Source organism: Anastrepha ludens, chromosome 2 (assembly GCF_028408465.1).
Source record: "Anastrepha ludens isolate Willacy chromosome 2, idAnaLude1.1, whole genome shotgun sequence".
Taxonomy (NCBI): Eukaryota; Metazoa; Arthropoda; class Insecta; order Diptera; family Tephritidae; genus Anastrepha; species Anastrepha ludens.
In genome coordinates, this window is record NC_071498.1 from 38001187 (window position 1) to 38028439 (window position 27253).

General features: G+C 37.3%; 1 protein-coding gene across 3 annotated transcripts in view; it reads right to left on the bottom strand.

The window, feature by feature from the left end:
- LOC128868896 (uncharacterized) overlaps nt 1–21985 on the bottom strand; it is a 47669-nt gene extending 25684 nt beyond the window's left edge. The window contains exons 1-2 of one of the 3 annotated variants that reach the window (XM_054111472.1): nt 20431–21985; nt 1196–1246 (exon numbers count right to left, since the gene is read on the bottom strand). In XM_054111472.1, coding sequence (XP_053967447.1) covers nt 1196–1246; nt 20431–20442 — 63 coding nt within the window. In that variant the 5' untranslated portion in view covers nt 20443–21985. Of the gene's footprint in view, nt 1–565; nt 744–1195; nt 1247–20430 lie in introns of those variants that run through there. The other 2 variants (XM_054111491.1, XM_054111534.1) reach the window with 2 other exon arrangements.
- Nucleotides 21986–27253: the final 5268 nt, after the last annotated feature.

A 27253-nucleotide genomic window follows, 5' to 3' on the forward strand; every position in this document is an offset into this window, starting at 1 on the left:
ACATAACATGTTAAATTTCTTAGAAAATTCAAAATGTGGCTGTTTGTATGAATTCAGTTTGTCGGTTCGTTCGCTGCTGTTGTGATCGAGCTCGTAATCGAACGTTGTTACTGTTGCTGCTACAATTATTGTGTTTTTTTTTTGTTTTGTTATTCGGTTGCTTTTGTTGCCGCCGTCACGTCAGCTCTATCAAGGCATTCACATCTCACAAGCACCCAAACGAATATACCTACGCTCACATACACACAAATGTACGCTCATATTCACATTCCCATTTCGCCTTGCTTTTGCGCTCCATCCATCATTGCATTCCCTGCTGGCCACCGCTCCTACAGCTATGCCATACATATTATACATACATACACACACCCATACATGTCATACAATATTTGCACTCGTCGTTCGCTTCGCTACATTCATTGCTTGTTCGATCTCACCGTAGCTCTGGCGTGTTTTTGAACCCTCCTCATTCAGTCAGACCCATACATACATACAGAAATTTACACCTACATACTTACATACATATATGTGTATGCTTCGTTGTTCATGCAATATCTATACATACCTATATACATTCCCCAATTCCCTCTATTCGTTTGTCGGTCGGTCGATTCACCATCACTACCACCACGCCAGTCTTCGAAATACCAAAGCGTATGTCTATACTAAACCCACATATACGAATATGTATATATGTATGTATGTATAAATGTTGTTTGCAATGCATATGCCTGACGACTCGGTCTGACTGCTAGGCGGCCGCTTGGTTCGACGGCTGATTCTGCTTTGTCTCATGGCAAACAGAAAATTACTCGTATACAAAAATAACAAAAAAAAAATATATATATATGCGCATACACATTTATAATACAGGGTATACAATTAGAAAGTTTATGTTGGAGAGTTGGATGTGAGGAATATTTGTTTAATTTTGAATCTTTGACATTTGTTTGCTTTAAAATGGAGTAAAAACTAATTTTTCAATGAGACAAGAAATGTTAGAACGGTTTTGCAGAATATCTGACAGGTTTCCTCAGGAAGAATCTACAGTGTGCTCCTTTCTAATCTATTTCTAACATCTTTTCTTACATATGTATGTGTGTGCGTAGAAGAAATTCTCTGATAGCAACACTTTTTCTCTATTTCTCTATGATATGCAATTGGAATACTCTTCAATCAATAATTTTAGACTTACTGGTTTTTGAATTCGAAATTTTCGATTTTCTTCTTGCCGATTTATACATACCTAAAAATAAAAGAAAATATATTAATAACTAAGCGAAAATGTTGGTATATTGAAGAAAACATTTGGAATATATTTTTTTATTAGAAAAATATGCAAGTTTAAAAAACTCAATTTTCTAAACATAGCTTCCCATTTAACAGAAAACATTATCTTAAAAACTCTAAAACATCATTAAACATTATCTTGGAATTTCGAGATTAATGAGACATTTTAAATAAGATTTAGAAAAAATCCGGTTTTAGGTTGATATTTTAGCGTTAAGAAATTTCCTAAGAGTAATACTAATTATGTTTTTGGTAATTATTTGGTTTTAAATATTGCTAAGAAAAATGTTTTGTGTCTAGCAATATCAGTGAGTTTTTGTTTTTAATCTTTAAAATAGCAGGGAAAAGTAAAAAATCTGAATTTGTGAGTTTATTACAATTTCTGAAATTATCAAATTTAGAAAATAAGTTTAGGATCGATTTTTCCATACTAAAAATTCTTTAAGTTTATAAATAAAAATACAAATTCATGAGTTTTAGCTTTTTTTTCAATTTTCTAATTGTTTTTCTTCGATTAAATACAAAGTTATTCTTTGTATTCCTCTCAAAAAAAGTTCCCCAAAGCACTCTGTATGCCAACCAAAAAATATTAAACAACGAAACAGCTTAAATGTACGGAGTATTTCCACATCCAATGTTGCTGACTCGCATTAAAACCAAATGGAAACGGGCAACAGTAATAGCAACAACATTGAGAAACAAAAAGCTGTAGTCAGCAGAACGCATATCGTTGTTGCTGCGTTTTGATGTTTCGATGTACATATACTGTCGGCAGCAGCAGCAAACAAATGGAATGCCATCAAAAGCAACAACAACAATAGCACCAACATTATGATCAACAACGAACGACCCAGCAAGTTGGCGAACAAGCTAACCAAAAAACGAGCACAATGTACCAAGTGAACACTATACCACACCAACAGCCAGCCGTCAGCCAGGCAGCCAACCAACCAACCGACAACAAATACTATACGTTATATGTAGCAATAACAATGAACAGAGAACTGCTTATAGCTGCTGCTGCTACACTACAAAGAACACCAGTGTGCCGAATACATACGAAGTACAGTCGTCGCAGTGGAGATAAAAATAAAGTGCCAAGCAAGCGAGAGCATCAGGGCGGGTTGCGAAGGCAAAGAGGCGAAGTAGTAAAGTATTCAGCCACAACACCGGTGGACTGAAATGATGAGGAAAGAGTGAGTGGTGGTTGTAGGTTATATGCCGATAAGGTGCGGTGCGATGTGAGGTAGTATATGTGTATGCGATGGCAAATACGAGGGTTTAGAGTGCTACGGCTGATTGTATGGCATATCTGTACAACGAATTTATATTTTGCTAGCTGGTTGAGTGACTGTATAGCGGACTAGGTAGTTGCCAGCGTAAGAAAGATTTTGTATGTTGGTTGGAAAAAATATGCAAGTCGATGATGGCGACGACAAAATGACAGTACGATGTGAAGCTGAATAAAACTTTCGTTGTTGGTGTACGAGTAAAGGGAAGTGAAAATATAAAACTCATGCGCAGCCTGTGCTTTGTTGATCAGCAGCACACTAAGTACAGGGTGATATGAATGCTTGCAAATGGATGGAATGGAAACTATACTTGGAAAGATTTATTTGAAAACACTGGAAAGTGGTTATTTTGTTCAAAATAGAAATTATTTATTTATTTATTTAAAAATTGACGCAACTAAATCCAGGTGTTGGTGATATAAAATGCCTTGAAATACTAACATTACTTTACAATAAAATTTTTTTTACTTTTTACGCACACCCTGCATTTTTTTAGCACGTATCAACCGTGCCGGCTCCGCACTCGTTAAATGCGAGACCTTCAAGCTGGCTTATAACAATTTTTCTTACTTCAATATTTGTTGCTACACGGTATGAAAAATGAAAAGTTGTGAATAAACGCAGCTATGAAATGGGGAAAAATGGAGTAAAAATAATAAATCCAACGCAGAAACCAAGCAGCTTCATATTCTGTTGATGTAATGGTAGTGTATTAAGCAGACAGCAGCATTGGTCAAAGCAGCGGTCGGACGGGCGGGCGGTCGTGCAGTCTTGCCAACCAGCAACTAGCGAAATAAGTAACTATTCAACCAACCGACAGTCCAACGTACATTTTTATACGTTCCAACAAATCTGAAGTACGAAATAATGATGGCAACACAATTTTTATGCTGGCCGTCCCCGCGTTCGCCGTTCATTACTTTTGCAGTGCCTGTTGTTGTTATTACCATTGCATTTCACTTCGTTACGATACGAATAAAAAATGGTGAATGTATAGAGCGTTTTTGTAGCGAATCAAGTTTACTGGGTACGAAACAAAAAACTTTCCATAGGTTGTTCCCCCATGTTGTGTGGGAAAATTTAATGTGCATGGTAACCCTTGGGATATTATTTTGAAAACTTGCAGGCCGTTGATTAGAAAAATGAGATTTTACACATACAGTTTTAATCTTTAGGAAAAATTAATATAAAAAACCGCCTAAAAAGTTTGAAGAACTGATGCCCAATTTTCTACCGTAAAATAAGTATGTTAGTCGAGATTAAAACAAATAAACTATCTAATAATATAATAAAAGACATTTGCAGATAATTCAGCAGAAATTATGTAAGTAAATTCAGTAAGTGTTAGCTGAAAATTCATTTCAAAACCTAATTTGGTTCTTGAAAAAGAAATTATTTTTAGTACTAAATTTTAGTACACGCCTGTTAGGAATTTAACAATACTATTAATTGAACTATTTATAAATTTGGGCGACATGTGAAATTATTAGTACTAGAAAATTTTAGTACAAAGTTTTAGTACTGAATAATGAAAAATAAATAATAAATTTAGTTTTTTAGAGTTTTTTAGCTCTAAAAATAAAATAAAATAAAACTTCAAAAACGATAAGATTTTAGCAAAATGCAGAGTGAACAAAAAGAAACGAAATAAATATGTAGTTAGAAAAGAATACGTACTGTTAAGTACATAACGTAAAGAAATTAACTCCCTATTACCTTGTACCCCTTTGTTATCTTCTTTTGTACTAGACGCGTATTGTTAATACTGAGAGCACAAAAAAAAAAACAAATTAGAACGAAGTACTAAAAGTGGAACAAAAAATATATAATATTCAATGTAAAAAGAAAGTAAATTTGCCGTAAAGATTGTTGTTAGCAATGTTTAGTACTAAAAGTTTATAGTTAATTTTTAGTACTAATATGCATACATTTTATATATATATATACAATTGGCGCGTACACCCTTTTTGGGTGTTTGGCCGAGGTCCTCCTCCTATTTGTGGTGTGCGATGTTGTTCCACAAATAGAGGGACCTACAATTTCAAGCCGACTCCGAACGGCAGATATTTTTATGAGGAGTTTTATCATGGCAGAAATACACTCGGAGGTTTGCCATTGCCTGCCGAGAGGCGACCGCTATTAGAAAAATGTTTTTCTTAATTTTGGTGTTTCACCGAGATTTGAACCTACGTTCTCTTTGTGAATTCCGAATGGTAGTTACGCATCAACCCATTCGGCTACTGCGGCCGCCAACATTTTAGTACTGAAAATTTAATACTTTAATACTTCCACATCGATAACTATTCTTGTATTCGCCATCCTGACTGACTATACTTTCTTTGCTCTCTAACCCCTCTATCAGGTTCACGAGCCTAACGTAAGCACAATTTCAACCAATATCCAATAGCGCAATGGTCGCTCGCCAGCACTTACTTCATCACACAACAGCGCGGCAACGACTGCCGTTCGATACAGTGGTTTTTATGCCGACACTCTACATAGTTGCAGTTGCGTGAAAAAGCATTTACCTAAAGCCGAAAAAACCACATTACAAAAGCCGCCCACTTGCGTTGCTGCGCCACATGAAGCGATGTGACATTTTCACCTCACATCTCAGTTCACCTCAGCGCGTGTTTTTGTCTATCAAGCTGTTTGTTTGCATGTAAGTACATATTGTATATATGTCCGTACACCTATGTAAATACATTTGTATGCAGGCACTGTGTATGAGTGCATGTATGTATATTTTTATTACGTTGGCAATTCCATACACGTTGCCGTTTAACCGTTATCCTAGCGCCAGCGCAAGTTGCAGACAATGGAGCCGCCACGAACACTTTACAGACACACATGCACACGTGCGTGTACGTGTTTATGCGTTGCCATGGTGAAAAGTTGTGTTTTTGTGTTTGCTCGCCCACTGATCCACGGACGACTAACCCCAACTAATTCACCACCCACCATCCAACCACTCACTGGCTCTCGACAAACAAGCACATGCCACAGCCCAAGCGCTCAAACCACTGTTATAAATTTTATGAAGCTAGAATTATTATAATATTATAACTTTATACAAAAGTGTATGTGCACGAGTATGTGTAGTATATCCTGCGCTTTGTGAACTATGCCAGTGTGTGCACTTGTGTGTTCGTAATTTATAATAATGGGTTGCCATATAGTCGGTTTTTACTTCAGTGTGTGCGTTTTTGTTATAAAAAGCGCTCAACTTCCCTTACCAAACGAGAAGGCCTGCTACCCTTGCTGCTGGCGCCATATAGAAATGTTGCTGCTGCTACTGCTTTATTTTATTATATTCTACTTCCTCCCATTTGCGTTTTTCGGTGCCTTGCCACGCTTTTGTTATTGCTATTGCCTACGCTGTATTTATGTACTTAGTTATATGCACGTGTATGTGTATGTAGTTGTTGCTGCGTACTTTTTGCCTTCATTTTTGTTGTTGGTTTTGTTATAAAATAGAATCACATTGCCAAAGTTGCGGCATGGCGGCAGATGCGTTATAAAAAGGGTATGGCGTTACAAGTTGGGTTGCCTGTCGAAGTACATAGATACATACATATATTATACATGTATGTGTGTGTATAGTATGTATACAGTACGTTAATTTACCTAGGATAGTGGCTTGCATAAGAATGGCTATGTGTTTGTATTTGTGTGGGCCATGACGGCGTTTGTCGAAAGCCAACGAAGGTTGCTGCCCTCGCCACACTCGCAATCAATTGCACATACATACATATATATGTATTTGTGTTCATCTGTAATCACTTGTTTGTATTGTGCATATGTATGTACGTACGCGTATAATGCAAGGATATACCTATGAATTCAAGCACGAATACACTTGCTGCTCATACGAATCAGGCTCGTTGCGAGCGTTGACTGCGAACGAACTCTTCTCCTCGGTTATGTATTCATAGAATTTGTTATTGCTAATATCGCTGCGTGCAAATGCCACTCGCTTATCGACATTTCGTTGAACTCACTGTTTACTGTTAGTCGTCGTCGTTGTCGTCAGTTTGTCGTTAGTTCTGTAGTTTATTCTCTGCGCGAACCGTTCGTCCTTCTGCTCGCTCTGTCATATACGTAATTTTTTGTATACTGGTGCAATTTTCTGAGTGCTTGTGCTGCAGTACATGCTGGAAGGAATTTTAAAGGTTCCTTTACTCGATGTGTAGAACAAACTTTCCATTTAATCAGTGTCTGAGATACCTTTTATTTATTAGCATTAAAAATATAAAAATATATGTTATTGTAAATATTGATATAAGCGCTAAAGTAATTTTTAGTACAAAATATGAAATTACTATTAAATAGCAAACATCAAAAACAGTTTTAAGAGCCATTATTTCGTACTAAGAAATAATGTAAAACATTTTGTACTAAACATTTTTACTGAAAAATATGTATTAAAAATTATCTACTACCTGCATTGAAGGTGTTCTGAGCACAGCAAAAGAGTGCAATTTAGGACAATATTAAAATTAACTAAGTACTTGAATAAATATATCAAATAAACATTATTAGTACGAAAGGGAAATTAATTTCAGCGAAGAAAATTTCATAGCTCCGAGAAATAATAAAGCAAATTCAAAACTGCATTTCCAAAATATTTATCTTAATAAAGAGTATTAAAAATAAAGCAAATTCAAATGGAAAAAAGGAAATTACTAACGAAATATTAGTAGAATTTCTTTAGTATCTCATACTTGCAACAATAATATTAATTAGCAGCAAATCTAACTTCAGCTGCAGTATCAAAAATTCAGTCCCGTTTTGGCACTTGTGTGACTTTTTTTGATCCTTGTGCACATAATTTCCTACACGCCCTTTAAAAGCCAATTCCAAACACCAAGTCGAATAGTCAAACCGACCGCCAAGTTGGCTAGTCATTCAGGCAGTCGCAAAGCACAAAATCCTCACCAGTCGAATAGGCACTTTGACAACGAGGACGACGGCGGCGCTGCTAGCACAGTTCAGGGATATTGTTAATGGGCATGGCATAAGAGGCGACGGTGTGGCATGTTGCAAAGCGGTGTTGTATTGTGCGGCCTGGCATGGCATGCGAGTGTTATACATACATATGTGTATATGAGACGGGTGTGTGGCAATACCGTTGGCAACTGTATGCTCAAAGTACATATTTTCTACATAGCATATAGTATATACCTACATAAATTTATGTACACATAAAAGTATATAAAATAGCATATACGGTGTCTTATTGTGGGTGTGCGAGTGTGTACCTATGTGCGGCGAAAGTTGCCACAACGTACCAGCAGCGGTGGCAACCAAAAGGAAGAACGTAAACCAAAAATAAAGCAGAGAATAAAATAAAAGAAGCAAATTTATATATGTATTTGTGTGTGCACGCCTTCGTATAATGAAATTGGGTGAAATATGCGGCAATACAAAAAAAAAGCAACGCACACACACAAAACCTGCAACGACAACAGCAATGAATGCTGACATAATAAAAACCCACCAAAGGCGCCCACAATTCGCCGTCATTTAACCAACAGCAGTGCAATATAGTGCGCGGCGGTAGGAGCGGCAGCCATGCCGGCAACCGATAGCAAATGTGAAAAGCAACAACGAAAATTTAACTCAACTCATTTTAACGCCGCCACTCATCAACACCGACGTTATTATTATTATTATTATTATTATAATTTTTTCTTACGCTTATAAATCAAAATAAAACAAAAAGTAGCAGCAGGAATTTTTACGCTTTTTATAAGAAAATATGGGTGGCGTTTTTAGGAGGACGTTAGTCGTCACCAGCAGGGCCAGCCACAATAAAAGACACAAAGAGAAAAAAAACAGCGCTAACGAGTAGTACGCGCCTTTTGGGGTGTACAGTGCGTATGATGAATTTAATTTACTTTAATGTTACGAAATGTATGTTACTCATACGCAGTGGTCGCTGGTATGCTGATGAATTGCTGCCGCCACAGTTGCTACTGGTCGCAATAATGGTCAGCGTGTAAGCACACACGCTAACACTAATTTATCGTAGTATATTTATAGGCATGCGACCGTGTCGTAGGCAGGCACGCAGACAATTTAGCCGCGATACGTGGTTTTGTGTTGGTGGTGGTGGTGATGGTGTCAGGATGACTGCACTCAGGATATGCGTGGTGTGGGTTCTGTTAGACAAAAAGTGTGCTATCAGCTGACTTTTTTTTGCATGCATGTATTTGTTGTGTTTTTTGAGCATTATTTTAATTGTTGATTTTTGCATTTTTTTCGTTCTTTTTTTTTGACTGGCTGTTCAATATGAACCTTTAAAGCTGGAAGGTATTTGTGTCATTCAAAAATACAAAAAAAAAAAACAAAGAAAATAAAGCTTACTGGATTATTAAATTTAAACCTTCTGCATTCGAATGAGGAACTTTACAGCATTTGAAGTATTGCAAATTTAAGTAAAAGATAGGAGGCATACTTTCTATGGAAAAATTTAATATATTTACATATATAATTCAGAGGTAGAAATTAATTTATTTTCCATTCTCATTTCTACCTCAGTCACTTCTTGTTGGTTGTTTCTGCTTCTCACTATACTTAACACTTTGTGATCACTACTTCTGCTCTGCCGAAAATTGAAGCTGACACTTTTACTTGCTCTAAATAGCAACATTGAGTCAGCTTCTCAAGGAAATGTGTTTTTACTTCAAACACACATACATATACATGTGTATTGAAATCTCATTTATTCACACACAAATTTCTTCATAACTTTAGTACGCGAGTGTTCAATTCCGTGTAAAAATTATGATGTGACTCTCCATGAAAATATGAACAATGGTCACCCAACCACAAAAACAAGATGCTGCGAGGCGCTTGAGGTGCATAGTGAACGCATAAATAGTCATTTGTGTATAAAATATTTTTTTTCTAAGTAAAATGAGTAACTCTAGGCTAAATTTATTATTTGAAGGATGAGTTTGAATACATTAGTTTGAGTTTGAGGTAGTAGAAATTGAGATGTGGTTTTCCAAATATACTCATCGGCAACAGAAAATATACTCACCTGCTTCCATTTTTTGCTGCACATTTCTGCTAATTAAAAATTAGAGATAAAAACGACTACAGCGAAAAAGGATCCGTATACCATCACTAAAATTTATGTCATTGGCGAGGCTCTGATTTTCAGAAATAGAAACGCCTTACGTAGTTGTGGAATCCGAGCATGAATGGGTCAACACATTTTCCCAACTATTTGCTTTCCATACCTTAAATGCATATGTACATATGTATGTAGGTCAGAAGTGTTTCCTAGTGCCACATTTCAAAATATTTACGCATACAAGTAAATTCTGTTCTGCGTCTGTGCACAATTACCCCCTCAAAAATTCATATGTGCCACTCATTAAAGCAACAAGTTATAAATTCCAACCGCAATCATAGCGGAAATCACCACCACTAACCACATAATCGACAAGCGAGTCAAAGACGAACAGTGGGAGTCATCAGCCAGCCCACCAGCCAGCTAGCAAGCAAGGAAGGATCCATAAAAGCCACAAATTGAACGAAGCGGCACGCTCGCGTATCGATGAAATGGACGAAAACCATTAATAAGTGGCAAGCAATGGGTGTAAGAGTCAAAAATTGTTTTTTTGTTTTTTATAAGTGAAATGAGCCAAAGGAAAAGGATGAAAACAGAGGCCAAACAGAAATAAAAAAATGTTGTAATAATAACAAAAGGTAAAAGAGTATGAGTAACAACAGGCAAAGAGAGACGGTTCTAATGAAATTTAAAATCAGCTGGTTGCCAAAAGAATAAAAAAAACTACGGCGGTGGCTACCCAAATGAATACAGCTGATTGGAGGGTAATTGAGAACGGAAGAACATGTGCGACTTTTCAAGAGTAAGAACGTTAATAGTGATATTGTGTGTGTGTGTGTGACTTAGTAATAAAAATAATAATAAATGTTACAGAGAAGCTGACTCGTACCATGGCGCTGGTAACGAAGGCGTAAAGTGTGCGTAGTAACGCAGTGGGCGTCGGACGTGGGTAAGTGAGTTTGGGAAAGGAAGCTGTGTGCTGTGACGTCGATGACAGGAAATACAAGGTAGATAAAACGAAATAAAAAGCAACAAACAAACTTAAACACGCAGAATATACTTGTAAGTAGGCATATGAAGAAAATATAAATGCCAACCGGACCACTACAGTCACATATTTCCTACGTAGTGCCCGCCGCAGGTGGTCAAGACATACAAATTTGCAAAACGCAAATGCTTAATGTGCTTCATAAGGGGTGTCATGAAAAGTTATGACAAAAAAATGTAACTCTAGAATTTTGAGCGCAATTTTCCAACAATAGGCAACAACAACACAGCGCAATGTCAAACGTATGCCTGCCTCCTTTTGAGTCGTAGCGCCGCTTTGGGAGCCTACTTGCGAGTTAAACTTTACACTTCTTCGCGCGTATGCATTTGCACGTGTGCATGTCTTGCAGCAGCATGTGCTTCTTGTATTGTTGCGCCAAATTTGGGCAGCCAAACGCGCCCACTTTTAACTCTTGCGATGCATTGTGCCTATCATGCAGCCACTAGACAACGAAATGCCGACGCGTTGGGGCAGCTCGTTATCATAACTACATACCTGCACATGTGTATGTGCATATATGGATATGTGCTTCGTTGCAAGTTACAGCTATTGGTGTATAAATATATCGAAGCACCCACCCAATGTTGCAAGTAGCAGGCACAGCACACTGGTGTATGTTGACTCGCTCGAGTGGTCGGTCCTTCGTTAGCATGCCAACAACAAACAACTTACAACACCACCGATATGCTGCGTGCAACATGCTCGTTTAATACGATTTGTAAGCGCTCATACTCACATTTCGTATTTCATGCTCGTCTCGTTTGGTCGCACACATGGCTATACGTACATAGTAAAAATTTGTTATAATTGCCGCTGTCGTACCGATTGTTGTGTTATGTTGTGTTAACCCATTCAATAGTGCTACGACTTGGGCGGCTGTCGTCGTCGTCTTGTTTGGTCGTTGGTTGGCCAACAACTGAACCGGCGCGCCAACATTTAACGCTATTTATGAATAAATATCGCGCAGCATCCATGGTACAACGAAGGAAACTGCTAGTAACAGCAGTGACTGCCTGACTCTCGCAAGATGTTGCAAAAGTACTCAGTAGAGTAATTGCAATAACAACAACAAAAACATCAGCAACAGCGTACATTAATGGTGATGTTGGTGGTGGTGTATTGGCAGTCAGCGGCAACATTAAATGTGCTTTGAGTCTCTGTTTTCGGTAGTGCGGCGTTGGCAGCATGCAAAATAGCAGCAGCTACAGTATCAGTAGCCTTTAGGCGCACAGAGCACTTAATGTTTTGCATATTTTGTTGTTGTTGCTGCTACAAATGAAAATGAGCATGATTTTTGTGGCACGTAAGGATAGCAGCGCTGCTTGTTTGTTTTTGCTTTTCCTTTTATTGTTTCCTTTCTGTTTTAAGGGGATGCCCGTTTGCACTTTTGTTTGCGTTCAACACATTTTTTGTGATATCAGCGTTGATGCGAGCTACTGTCCGCTACTTTGTCTGCTTCTTCTTTCCAGTTCATTTTTTTATTACACAGTGAATGTTGCGAGACCTGCCTTTACCTGCTGTTGCGGTGCAATTGACCTATTGTCGATTGTCTATGTGCTTCTCTGCATGATTGGTACTATGATTGAGGGTTTCACTTTTTTTCATTTTGCAGAGGTTTTTACAGAATGAAACAGCGCCTCGCAGGTTGCTTGAGTTTGTGCTTAACTTCAGCGCGCACGATTGAAGAACCTAAATTTGAAAAATCCTGAAACCTAAACTAGAAAAAAATACATTGAATTGAGTAGAAGGCATTGCAAGCTAAGTGTTGCAATTGCGAAAGAAACTAATTTCCCGCACTTCTTAATAGTAACTCTAGTATTAAAATTCCTTCCGTCGAAATATAGTATTTTACTTCCTTGCTAACCCAAGCTGATCACCTAAATTCTTTACTGAATTATCCCGAATATTTTAAGGTAGTCGTGGCTATTAATAGCTAGTAATTCTCAGAAGACAGTTTAGCGATTCGAATTTTGGAAAATACGCTATTCCGGCCTTAAATGGTTGTTTGGCTGAGCTGGCGGTTCAAGTGGCGGCTACGTATAGACCAACCGAATGCCTCCATAGTGTTACAAGAACAATTTACGATTGTTGAATGTTTAATTCATTAACTACGAGCCATGTCTAAGAATGTTCTTGTCCGTTTGGCAACCTCTAATAGTCTTTCGCGCCGTTTGTCCATGTGGTTGACTGCAAGCCTTGCAGATACATAGCTGCCCTCCATCAAGTAGCCCGAGTTTACCATTGTGGACTACAAACAGTATGAATGCCTTTCACCAGCTGTTCCTTCTATCGAAAATTGAACTCGAAATTCGTAAAAATTGTTCAATAAGGTGGTGTAAAAGTCATCACACTATCGGAAGTTGCTAAAATATTTGCAAAGGTAATCTCTGCTTTGGCATTCGTTAGCAAGTCACGGATCGCCATACTTTTCAGGGACAGCTCGGACGGTCGTTTCTCGTTGTGGTGATTTGCATTTAAATTTATTCGATTTTTTCAAAGCCATGACGCTTATACATATTTTACAGAACTTTTATATCCCTATGTATATGTATATTTGTATGTAAATGTATGTATGTAAACATTAACAGCAAGCAGCAGTCCTATCCTATCTTCATTCCAATCACATGCCTCCAACTATTTGCTACCTATTTTTCTCGCTCTCTTAGTATGCCATGCTGCTATTTTGGCGAAAATGAAAGCGAAATCTAAACAATTCAATGGTAACAATAACAATGATGACAAACAAAAACATTTATATACAAACACAAATGAATGTTTGGTAAGTCACAATTATATTGTAATTATTATGATGCAGAGCAAACGAAAGAGACCTTACACAACAACAACAACCACATAATACTAAACAATAAATAACCGAACCATATAACCGTACCAACGCTATGAATGAACGGAAGCAGATTTAATGAGTGGGAAGCAACGGCAGAATCGTTTTGAGAAGAGTGTTGGCGAGTGTGAACGAGTGGCCGAGTTTAAACTTAGCGGATGTTAGTCAAGAGGTAGTAATGAGGATGCCGACGTCGTCGCCGCCGAGTCTGTCACTTTACTTTGTTGCGCCGCTGCGGATGAGGCGACAGCGACGTTAACGATTAGTGTCTTTTAAAGGTGCGTGATTAGCGCACACACACATGCACACGCTCACAAGCAGGCACCACTAAGCTCTCATTCACTAAGAGAGTGTAGGTATGTGTATGTTGCCCAGGCAGTAATTAATGTCGCTTGCAATATTTGGTTACTATTTGGTTTGTTTATTGCTTGATTGGTGGAGGAAATTATTAGTTAGGTGTTTACGTTTGCTTGTTTTTATTTATTCTTTGTTTTTTTTTTGCTTTTATGGTGAGCAAAGATAAATGAGAAGCAGCGCATTGAAAATTTGTAGAGCAAAACAAAGAATGCAGAAAAATTCAAAGATAGTAACGTTTGATAAAAACTAGAAACCGGCTGAAACAGAATAAGCGATTGCAATGTGGGAATGCAATTACCAAAAAAGGTAAGAAGAAAACAAAAAGTACCGGCGAACTGTTGCATGCAACACAACAGCGCACATGTATGTACATATGTAAATAATGGAAAATAAAAACAAAAGGGCGATAGATTTGCACAAAGAAAAGCGCATTCTTGAGACATTAAATTGTCAGCAGAGCCGACGCCGACGCCGACGCCGATGAAGTCTCTTTTTGCACTAGCGCTGACGCAGCGCGCTGCTCTGTTATTGCCTTGACGGATGAGTGCGACCGCATGAGCGATTGTATGAATGAATGCAGCCAGGCTGGCATGTAGTCAGACTAAACGGAAAACAACAACTACAACAAAAAGGCAGCCAAGTGCATTATTGAATATCTATTTCACCGGCTTTCGCTGGTTTGACTTCACATGAGGATCTGTTTTGACTTGACTTGACTTATTTGACTTGTGACTGACTGTGCGCTGCTTCCAGAGGGATGCCTCTTACGTACGAGTATGTGTTATTGTTGCTTTGTGCTTGCACATGCCTCAGGCAGACGCTTATTTGCATATGTTTTTACTTAACATATTTGTTTTTACTTTGGCTCCCTTTTCTTTGGCTATCCGCGAAAGGGTGACTTTTGCGTTATGACGTGTTGAAGAAGCAAGCAAAAAATAAAAAAATATGCACTATAGAAAAAAGCAGAAAACTTCGCTTAAAGGAAATAAAAAGTTTTGACAACTTTTGCTACATTGGATGCTGCAACGAACCGTTGTGGCGCACGTCAAGTGCCAACGCTGCCGCTGCCGCCGCCAAGAAAGGAAGGAAGTTTGCCATACAACAATGCGTGTTTTGCCAACTTTTCCGCGTTGTACGCCGTAAACGATGTGTGAGTGTAAGTGTGCATTTTCGTGTGAATGTGTGTTGTTTACGTTTTTTCTGTGCTTGCGTAAGCATAAATTGTTTGTATTGTCACTTTTTTTATTGCGCTGGCAATGTTTGTTTTTTATGCGATTTTTGAGACATTTTGCAGTGGACTTGAAGCTGCCTTGCTGGTTTTTTCTACGCATAATGTAGCTGCATGCCTGTCGGCACAGATGTGTTTGTGCACATACATACACACATGTATTAAAAAAGTGTAACGGCAGAGTCACGTGCTCTTGTACTCTTACAAGGGAGGCGCCGCGTAGCGCTCGGCAAGTGTGTTGGTACTTTGTAGGCCTGTAGGGCGTCGCCGACAAGTGCATTCTCAACTCAATCATCGATCAACTGATTGCAACTCAGCTGCGCGAAGCTTGTATTTAACCATCGGCAGTACGGCGTGCGCCCATGAAATTGTTTGCGGCACGCGTGTCTGTTTTGATCTATCTCACCTATGCCTGTAAGTTAAGCCAAAGCATACCAACTTGCCTCATACGTGCGAGCACAAGAATGCACGCATCCTGACGCTACACACTGACACTCACACCCACTAAAATGCTGTGCACTAATTCGTTGAATTGCCGTGAATTTCGTAAACTGCGGTCGTTACTTTGCTCGTCCGTCTATCCGAATGTGTGCTCGCCCCTTCCTTGCTGCCTTTGGACTTTCGCCACATTTGCTACTATGTAGCGCCACTTTGCACTCTATTGCTTGCTCTCGACTTACTACCGAGGATGCTATTGTTGATGCTAATAACAATAACAACATAGCCAACAACAATTATGTACATATATATGCATGTTACGTTGCGTTGCTTTGGTGATAAGGTTTACAAATTGGCGTAACCACATGTTGGATTTTTAGTTGGTTGGATGTCGTGCTGTTTCGCTGTACCAACTGGCGCATATACACACATATGCAAGTGCAAATATGCATATGTGTGCGAATGTATCAACGTGGCTTTGGTTTTGGTTTTAGTATAACTTGCCTGTATTGTTTTTGCTGTTCTAACATTTTCGGTATGATGTTACCATTGAAATTGGTCAATCACGAGCGCTCAGCAGCGTGAAGGACGTTCAAGGATGTAGAGCACATGTAGATTAATTACTTTTAATTGTGTGGAAGAAAAGTGTTAACCAGAAGTTATAGGCTTCACTGGCATGACCGGCAATATTGTGAGTGCGTGGCGAGTTGGGGACAAAAATATTTTGTGATCTCTTGATGGAGTGATTCGGAAGTGAATTGTTTATGATTTGATTTATTAAATAGAATTAATTTTTTTGCTAGAATTTCGTGTGTGGTGCACTGGTATGATTAATTCTCAACTATGTGTCGTATATAAGTAATACAACTTATTTTATCAAAAACACATTTTTTGTTGATAAGTCCTAAAAAGGTTAAATGTTAAGCCATGATGCTAAATGTTCGTTTAAAGTGCCTTTAAAAATGTGTAATTGAGTGTAAATTGAAGGCGATGTAAATAAAGACCAGCATTACTAGCCTTGAAAAAATAATGGATCTCTACTCCAGCCCTGCTACAGTTTCGGCACTAACTGCCTGACAAAAACAGTTATTGTCAAGTAATTGCGAATAAACAGATTTAAAGCGCACTTTTAAGTTACGAATAGTTTATGGGCTTGTCCAGTGTTATGTGTACAGGACGACATAATTCGCCACAAACCGTTAACGTCTTTTCATCGAAAGCCCTCCAAATGACAGGTGTTTTCAATAGAGTAGCACTGTTTGTCATAAAAAAGTTCATAATGAAAGCCAGAGATGAGAATGAACGGTCATTTTATCTTAAGAATAAGTAGTAATATAATCAATACACTCAGTAACTCTTAAAAAAAATTTTTATTGATTTAGTTGCAAGACATGACGTCTTAATGGCGCGCTCAGCCGTGGGAAGCTTTTACGTAAGAACTCCTTACCAAGCGCTCCAGTCGTTATGGCTTGCAGCGTATTTTGCAACTGACAAATCTTATGCGTCAAATCTAAAGCACTTAAAGCCATAGCGCATGGAATTCTAGCTTAATTGCACATATGTAGCTTCTTCTGAATCATGGCATAACGGTTTTCCTAATCATCATTTGGAGTTTGAATTATTAGACGATAGAAAAAATTATAGTATATTAGAAAGTAACGATTGCGCTTCGCCAATGCATTTTTGCCATGAAAAAGTTGCGGACGAAAAAACCTGTCGCTGGAAGGCAAAATAAAACTGCGAGATCGCGCAGTTATAAGACAAAAACCACAAATTGTAGGTGAAGCGCGTCCAAACTTTTAACCAGTTATAATGTGGCCACAAGTATGAGCTTTTCTTGCATTTTGTGCTAGGTGGGAGTTGTCTTTTTCCTAAGGACCCGTCCGTCAGTTGCCTAGTTGGGACTTTGCATTACACACATATTTATGATTTATGATTATAATTCGGCCGCCGTAGCCAAATGGGCTGGTGCGTGACTACCAGTCGGAATTCACAGAGGAACGAATCTCGGTGAAACCCCAAAATTAAGAAAAACATTGATTACTAGCAAACATATACGTTTCACTTGAATTGTTAAATTACGTAATGCGTATACAAAAAAGTTTCAAAAACAACCTGTATTTAATTTGAAAATATCTTCTTGTCTAATTTTATCTGTAAAATAACAAGAAATCATTCCTCTGCAGTGCATCATATTTGCTCACACATTTCTTCTGAATTAAGCGATCGTGTGAACACCTGGTTAGTTACTCTAATGCGTCATCAGCAGTCCAACCACAAAACACAAAACCGTCATTGACTTTTGTTACCATTCTCTCGTTTGAGTCATTTATCACATATTATATTTATACTGGGTTGAATTCCTTAAAACTCGCATCATAGTTTATCATTACTCATTAAATCCAGAATTTTTTTGTACACATTTTCTATTTTTATGGGCGCAAAAAATATGGGATCTGTGGAAATTTTACGAACCGGGTAGTTTAAGGTAAATCAATTTTCTTGGATATGCAGCTAAGTGGAAATAAAATATATATCATTGTGTACTGATAGCTCATTAGCTCATCATCTGGATTTTTTCTAGTAACTCAATTGCGTATCTAAAAAGCTTCTTTTAGGTTTAAGCGCTTCATATGAAGCTGTCCAACTTTCAGAGCTCGCATTGTTTTCAATATGGCAGGTTTGGACTACTTTACGAGGTAATAGTTTAAATAAAAAGGTGAGTTGTAATATTTGAATAATTAATAAATTAAAAGAAAAAAAAAATTTTTTTAAATTAAAAAAAAATTAAAATAAAATGAAATAAAAAACCGGAATAGAGTAACACTTGTTTACTCAAACAGATATTTTAGAAACTGAATTTTCTTTGGACAATTTTGATAACAAAATTTATTTTTAATTTTTGCTCAGAATCGTTTGAAAGAATTATTTAAATAAATAAATTAAAATTAAATAAAATAAAATTAAATTATAAAATTATAAAATTAAATAAAATTAAATAAAATTAAATAAAATCAAAATAAATGAAATGAAATAAAAAAATACCTCTTCTCCTTTGAAGTTTTAATCTTCAGCACTTGTTTTGAGTACCCTGAATTTCATTTTATAAAAACTAAAAAATATTTTTTATTTCTTATGAATAAAATATTTTCTCAAAAAATGCGTTCCTAAAATATCTTCTAGAATAGTGTGTTTAATAACCAGAAGCTGCCGTAAAAAGCACGAGCATCTTTTTAGTGAGAGAAATGCATTCGGATGCTTGCTATTGCCTGTAGCGGGACGACAGTTATTCGATGGAAAACATTTTTTGTATCAACTGATATTCCCAGTTTACATTGAACTTCGAACTAGGGAACAACTGAATGATAGTCACGCGCAAATCTACTCGATTACGAAGGCTGTAATGATGACTGTGCAGGCTGTTCGAATAAAATATTTTCTACCATTTTCGGTAAATTTTTTATAACGGCTTTGGTGCGTGTAAAATAATTTAGCTTCAATTAATATTGTTATGGATATATTATATATTATGTATGTATGTACTTAGACATTTTTTGTGTACTTAGAAATATGAAGTACTCCTTTTATTTGGAAACAAAAAGAATACTAAAAAAAATCACTAAAAAAAATTGTAACGAAAAATAAGAAGAGTACTAAGAAATATATGTATGTCAATTAGTGGGGTATGTCACCTTACTTTAACTTTCAAAATTTAACTTTACAATTTATAGAAAAAAGTTTTTTTGTACTAAGTCGTATTATACAGCATGTCTGAAAAAATTAACATATCGCTCATTTACTTCAATAGTGGCATAATTAAAAAAAAACATATATTTTTTCTGATAAGTATGCAGAAGTTGCAGCTCTTCTTTTATGCTGTGTAAAGAATTCATAACGCTATATGTATGTTAAAACAATCACATTAGATAAACAATGTATTTGTACTTTTACTCAGGGAGACTTACTAAATTGAAAGCTTTTGAGACGTTTTTATCGGCATTTTGGTTTTTTTAATTATGATACTCTCACAGTAAAATAGCGACATATATAACTCCGTCTAATTATTGTATTATTTTTCCTTTCTAGGTACAACCTTTCTAAAACAATGCCTGATATTAGACGTAAACTTGTTTTAAGTGTGAGAACGTACTAGACTGGTCGCGCAAAGATGGTTTAGAAAGAACTTTCTACCTACCGGACTCACCATTACTCGCCTCAGCGATAAGTTTGAAAAAGGCAGAACTGTTCAAGATGCTCCCAAATAGCGTTCCGGGAGACGTAGCGCAAAGAGGGAAGAACAACTACTGGAAACGTGTAGCGAAACTGTTCTTAAAGTTTGTTCAGCAAGCGGTGTGTGTGGTAGGCATTTTAAAATTAATCAGAATAGGCAGCAATTTGAACATTTGCGCTGCCTACAAAAGAATTTGCAACTGTTTTCTTAAATTCGTACCTTAAATCTGTCAGCCATCTAAATATATACAGTTTTTATAAGCATGTCAAGTGTGCATACCGTCTTTGGGAACACTCTGTTTGAAAATATCTACTTGTGGCTTTCGCAAATTAACTTTACAACTTGAAAATAAATCTTCATTATGTCAACTGTAAGTCCCCAATTTGCGCAATACGCGTTTCAATCTGCGTTAAAAACGTAAGAAACTCAAAACTTGTACACCGTACAAGTATTCTAAAACGCGAAACCCATCCATAGACATCTTATTGCTCAGCATTTTTCCCCCTTTGCCTGCGGCCATTAAGTGCTCGTCTCTTTTCTAATAATATCCTCAAGCTGCTGTCGATACAAATGTTATGCAATATTTTACAATGGTATACTATTTATAGTTGACTTACCTCAGTGCACATTATTGTTACAAAATAATAAAAATCTTTATGCCACTGCTCCTTAGAAATGTTGATGCAATCCTGTTGCTTCTCCAGCTGCTACTGTGGCTTCTTGCTACTTGATGTTGTTGCTTTTCCCCAAGAAATCATAAATTGTTAATTTGCATAAATTTGTGGGAACTGTGGCTTCTTCCTGCAGTCACAAATTCTTTTTGTTTCTTTTGTTTTTGTATAAGTGTTTCTAATAATACTTTTTGCTGCTTTTGTTGTGCTATCTGTCTTAATTGTCCACTAAAGTTGTTGCTATTGGCAATTATCACCGTTTGTGTGTTTGTTCTTGCACTTGCTTACTTTTGTTTGTCAATGCATTTCACATCTGCTGCTGCTTCTTCTTGCTATTCTAGGCGCGAGTTGCATGCCTCTTTCACTATAATGATGTATGCTGCTCCTGCTCTGCTGACAAGTGTGCGTATGCCTACTTATGGCGCGTACTGTTTTATTACACTTGTTTATTGGCGGTGCTGCGGCTTTACTTGCGCCGTTCTAGTTGCGGTTGCTGTTGTTGTTATTGTTGCTGCTGCGCTGCTGCACTTGTGCGTGGTTTTGCGCGCTTATTTACCACAGAAATTACTTGCTGGGTCGTCTATCTGCTTCTTGTTGCCGCTTTGTTTACACCTCTATGCGGAAATCCGATTGTTGTGATTATTGTTGAGATGCTGCAATTGGAATTTCTGCTACACGTATTAGAGTTGCATTGCTGCTGATTTATTGCTTGCTTGTTACACTTGACTTTGGTTTGCTTCTTAATTTATGATTGCTTGGCGAAGAGTGCGCGCGTTTTTTTGTTGCATCTAAGTAAGTGGGAAATCTGTCGATGAACAAATAACAAATTGCACTAGTTTCTTGTGGTAATACTTAAATATTGGTAGTCACACAAAATTCCATACAAAGTTCGTTGCTGTCACTGGTATGCTTGTTTTCACATCACGCATATACTGGTTTCGTTTTTCGAGCGGTAAAATTTGTTCAAATCTTTTCAATGTTTTTGTATTAAAATTCACTTGGTTTTTCCAAAACTCCACTTTCAGTCACACCAGACACAATTTATTTTATTCTCTCCAAAAAGTTAATTTCTTTTACACACGTCTCAACTGTTATTTTCATCAACAATTTTCAACTCACATTTTTTCTCAAATATCTTTTTCCAAATGCTCGATTTTTTGCTTTTCTCATTTTTGTATTTCTTCTCATTTGCTACACTTTACTTGCTTACTTCCTTTGAATAAATATTTTTCGGCAAAATATTTTATTTTTATGTTTTTTGTAGCGTTGCTATTTAATAGAAAGAATCACGTACGCGCGTTTTTTTAAATGAAGAATATACGCGCGTTGTCATACTATACTGACGGCCAGCTAGGCTTATGTGTCGAGCTACTAATAGTGAGTGCTTTACGCAAAAATTTTTGGTTGCTTGCTTCAAAGACGAGACTACGACGAAACAAGCTAGCAAACGAGCGAACGTGCGTGCGAGCGACGTTGTACTTTAGTCTACCATGCTAAAATCACAAATAATCTGGCAAACCGAAAGATACGTTCACAAGAGGCACACAGAAAAACGTTCAAAATGTGCTGGCTGCGTCGACAGCGAAGCGAACAGCAATCGTACGACGTCGTCGTCGTCGTCGTCATCGTCATCAACAAAGTGGATGTGCTATGTGTTGTTGCCAAAGCCACACAGCGTATTCGACAAAGGCACAAACACAAACACACACCAATGCACACGAATGTATAATGCAGCGCTGACTCGTTTCTCCCTTCGCTCTGCTTTGCTTCGTTTCGTTGTGTTAATCTTCATCGTGTGTAGTGCTCGCTATCTACCTCTTCTCGTGTTTGTGTGCACGTACGTACTATACCTAACAATCAAGCAAGTCAGCGCTGCGCTAACGTTTCGTTCAACAGTCCAAATGACGGACAGTCAATGAGCCCAACGTTTTGTGTACGTACCGACCCTGTTGTCGGCATAGTCGTAAACGTCGGAGCGGCACAGTAGGCATTTCGTTTGCCTATGTATTAAAAATGTGACGAAGAAAATTTTTACTTCCATATGGTCAAACAGGAATTTTAAAAATAAACAAGAAATTGGTAGAAACTAAAATCATCACATTGAGAACTCAGTAGGATATACCGAAATCCTCATAATAAAACTGTCTTCGACTACATATTCAATTTATGAAGGTTCTGTGACTCCTCATAAAACTTACACCCTCCTCACATGACTGACTTTGAGTTAATCCAGTAGTAATATATTTAGTTCTGCACGGTGCAGTGCATATTTTCTATCTGACCAACTTTCCTGAAAATTTAAGCTATGCGCATTGCTTCTGCAAAAGGCTGCGATTTCTTTGATTAAGTTCGATTTCAAGATCCATAATCTTGATAAATATCGCGTTTTCACCTCGCACTCTGTACTCTTCCTTATTTAATATGCTCATATCTGTTACGTTTGATCGAAAAATCATGACATAAAATTAAACAAACAACGGCTGCTATTATTTTTAGGTAAACAGCTTAAGCCTTCCTGAACAGCCGTAAGTAATAGCTAAAGGGTTTCTTGTATGCTCTCTCTTTGATATTAATTTTCCAATTCAGTTGAACATCTAACGTGACTGCTTGATACTTTACCTACTCGAAGAGTCAAAATGCTGGGCGTTTTGGTGAGAGAAAACTTCTCGGCCTCCACGGTATTGAAGTGATCGGTGTAGAGTAGTCAAAAGTTTATTAAAATATCGCCAAGATTGGTGGCACCTTGAATAATAATACTGATAGTGTTAGGTCAATTCTTCTCTTAAAATAAAAACCTTAAAATTTTAATGAAATTTGTTCGTGAAAGTACCCTATGAATTCACAATGCCCACTGTGCCGCGTCGCGGTCGTCGCAACTTGTCTGCATTGTAGAGTAGTCGTTGTTGGTGTTTTTGCTGGCTGTTATGGTTGCTTGTTACGAGTTCGTTCGCCAGTACAAACAGCATAGCAGCACCAGCAACAACGACTATATGTGGAGTGTAGCGGCTCAGTTAATCAGGTGCGCACACGGATGGGGGCTCATTTTTAGAAACAACAAGCAAAGTATGGAAACGCACTTATATAAGAAAATATAGAAAATATTAAACCACTGTCATTGGCCATGCGACGAAAAAAAACTCGTATCCAAAGGCCTTATTATAATATAAAAGTAAAATATTGTTTTTAACTATTGACCAAGAATTTAGCTTCAGGAAAGTAAAATATTCAATATTTTAAACGTACCGAAATGAGCCATTCTCATTTTAGAAAGTCATTTAATGTATTTACGTTAGTTTGTACAATTCAAACGAATATTTAAATGCAAATACATACGTACATAAGAATGTACATCCAACGAAAGTAACGGCAGGCTAAAAATTAGTATTTTTGATTGCAAGGCTGAAATTTTTCAGCCTCTGAAAAATAAAAGGACTGTAGTAGAAAATTTGCTATTATTAGAAAAGTCGACTATATACCGTTAAAGCTGTTTCGTTCACGATGGCAAATAATTTATTTAGATGCTATACATTGCCTCTTAAACAGACAGATAAAATGCCTGTTTGATAGGCTTATGGTATAGAAATGGGAACAAAGTCCACTGCCGCTTAGAATACTAAGGAACCACCTTTATCTGACATAACTATAAGGTATCGTTATTTTTAAAGGAATGGCTTCTTTTTTTCCAGACTGAGTGCCCTACTACTCAGCTCTCAGTTTAAACATTCATTTCAGTGAATTTCATCTAAGTACTCATTAAGTCAGGTAGGTATGTAGGTAAATGGATTCATAATATAATTTCTTAACAAAAATTAAATTTTTCCACAAAAATATTATCCCTTTGTAAAGTGTCAATGAGAAATTTGTTGAAAACCCTCTGCCAAAAATTTTCTCACATATACCTCTGGCAACAGTTATGGGTTATACAAAGGCTCGGTGCTGCGACGGAAGAAAATTGAGCACACGAAAGCACGAACAACGCAGCGAAGCAGCAAGCAATTGAACGAACGAAAATTGACAGCAATGGCAGCAGCGAAAGCAAGAAAAAAACAACAGCAAACAGAGCGACTGACTGCCGAAGTGTGTGTATGTGCACATATAAATTTGTAAATCTTTTATGTATGCAACGATGTTTGTTTCTGCTGTGTATGCGTTTATGTGTGTATGCATCGCACATGAAATCGGCTGTCGTATAGTCAGGCAGGCATGGTATTTTTGTAGTTGTTGCTATTGCTATGTTTTGCTGTCATTCTCCATTGCAGCTTATGTGTTAGTGTGTGCATGTGTACGCTTTTCCATTCCTCCATTCACCTCATTCGTGCTCGTACTTCGACTATCAACGCCGTATGCACATACATAGAGGCATGAACATACACACATACAACGCACACACATTTACACATATACAGTTTACAATACAAAGGAAGTATAAGTACAAAAATATAAATTCGAATGCATACAGACACACATATGTATGCGCTTACAAATATATTTTCAGAAATTTGTGCTTCCAAACATACTTGGTATATACATAAAAACATATGTATGTACACATATATTTGTATATTTGTATATGTGATTATTTGTATGGCTGTATCTATCATATACTCATCCTATTCGACTTGACTCTACTCAGCTCAGCTCGCCTCACAACTGCTACATCAAGCGAGAACGAGTACAAATAGTGCGCTTGAGCGAGATAGCACTAAATAAAATATTATTGCCAGTTGGGTTTTTATACTACTATATTTTGTGCTATGGGTATTTTTTCCTCAACGCCATCGACTATGAACTTTGTGTATGCTGAATATTTAGCTGGTGCTGGCTGGCTGGCTGGTTGGCTGACTGGCTGGCCTATCTACTAAATGTGAATTAAACGAGTAAAAAGCAAAAATAATAACAGCTAACAGCAAGTCAACCAGCCATCTAGCTAGAAAGCAAGCAATAATATCGGCGAAATGCCAAGCGCTAGAACCTCAGCAACAATACACATACACGTACATATAGTAAACGTGCTTACGCCGTGATTCTGGAACCCAAGGCACGCACACACATGCCAGTAAAGGCTCTGCGAAACGGATATGCCACACGCATACACATATATGTACATGCATACATAAAGCTTCTACACGGATATGCGCCAAAAAGCCGAGAAAAGCACCGATCGATAAGTTTGGATACGATGCCTGTACGCTCGTGGCAAGCGACAGGATCTGTTGTCAGATGAGTTTCGTTTGTCCGATTGGTAGGTTGGTTGTTGAATAAGCGATTTTGGTAGGTGTCTTTAAAATTTGAATTTTATTACGAAACACAAGTGCATACAGGTATGTATTTTGCCACGAATAGGTACATATACACATGTATACATACATATGTACATATTTTAAATTGATATGAATAATTATTGGCGTTCTAGGACCAATCGTCTTCTTCTTGAAATGCGCGGTAATCGCCTACGTGATTTTGGTATATGTCCCGTTTTATAAAATTAAGTTATTAGCTCCCTTTCGGTGTGAAATGATTTTGTAACTAGGTCAATATCGGCGAAAAAGCATCGTGGAGATAGCGGGGTTTTTTTTTTAACATGAAAAATTACTGTAACACACGCCTTCGCTCTGGAAATACTTTTTTCCCTTAACCCCTTGAACTGCAATTTATATTCTGTCAGCACTGCTCAGGCAGAAATTTAATTTTCTTAGTTTTAAGAGAAGGGATTGATTTATAAACTTTTTTTTGTTACTCAAATAATTTGTTATTATTGAAAATAATATATTATTTGTTTGTTATTAAAAATAATATTTTTTTGGAGAGTGCAGCTCGTCATCGTCAGTTTGCCGAAGAATGTTCCCGACGAGCTCAACTCGTCATTTCAGTCCAAGTGTTAAATAACGATCGGAACCAGATTTTTTTTGTCTAATAAAATTTCCCTTTTACGAGTACTCTCAAAAACCATGATTTAAAAAATTGACTGCTTTGTCAGTAAATCAATTACACTTGGCTCAACTATGCACTTTCGAAAAAAGATTATTTTGACTACACCAATATATACATGAATGCATGTATGTCCATATGTATTTCGTTCCTCTTGATTTGCTTGTCAATTTTATATTTCTCGGCCTTTCGTTCAGGTTGTAACAAAAGTATTTTATAAAACGTTTACGTTCTAGGTGTGCACTTCCCGCCCTTAAGGCTATAACCCTTCCCTTCCCAATACACAAACTTATGTGCATATGTATGTATGCACCAAAGTGTGTAATAATACAGCAAAGTATTGAAGACTCTTGGAAGTCTAGAGAGGGCATAAGGAGAAAAAACCTAAAAATCGTAAAAACCCGATCTCAGTAAAAATATCATCGATTTCCTTTTTCGGAATATATTAGCCCCATTGTTGTCTAGTTGTTCTATTCTTTATAAAAGTAGCGGGTGTTGTTTTTTTTTTTAGCTGCATGAGAACTAGCAATATCGATAATCATGGTTTTGACAGCTGAGAATGTCAAACTCTCGTGACATTTCTGTTCAATAAGGTTTGGCAAGTCCTCCTGAATCGTTTAACGCCAGAACAACGCTTCCAAATTGTTGAAAACAAAATCTGATCGCTCATCGGTCCATATTTGTTTCGAAATGAGAAAGGAGCTGCCGTTATAGTGAATGGGGAGTGCTATCGAGCCATGCTGTTTGAATTTTTGTTTCCAAAAATTAAATAGCTAAACATCGACGACACGTGGACGTGGACGGCGTAACTTGCCATACAGGGCACTTAGCAATCAATCCA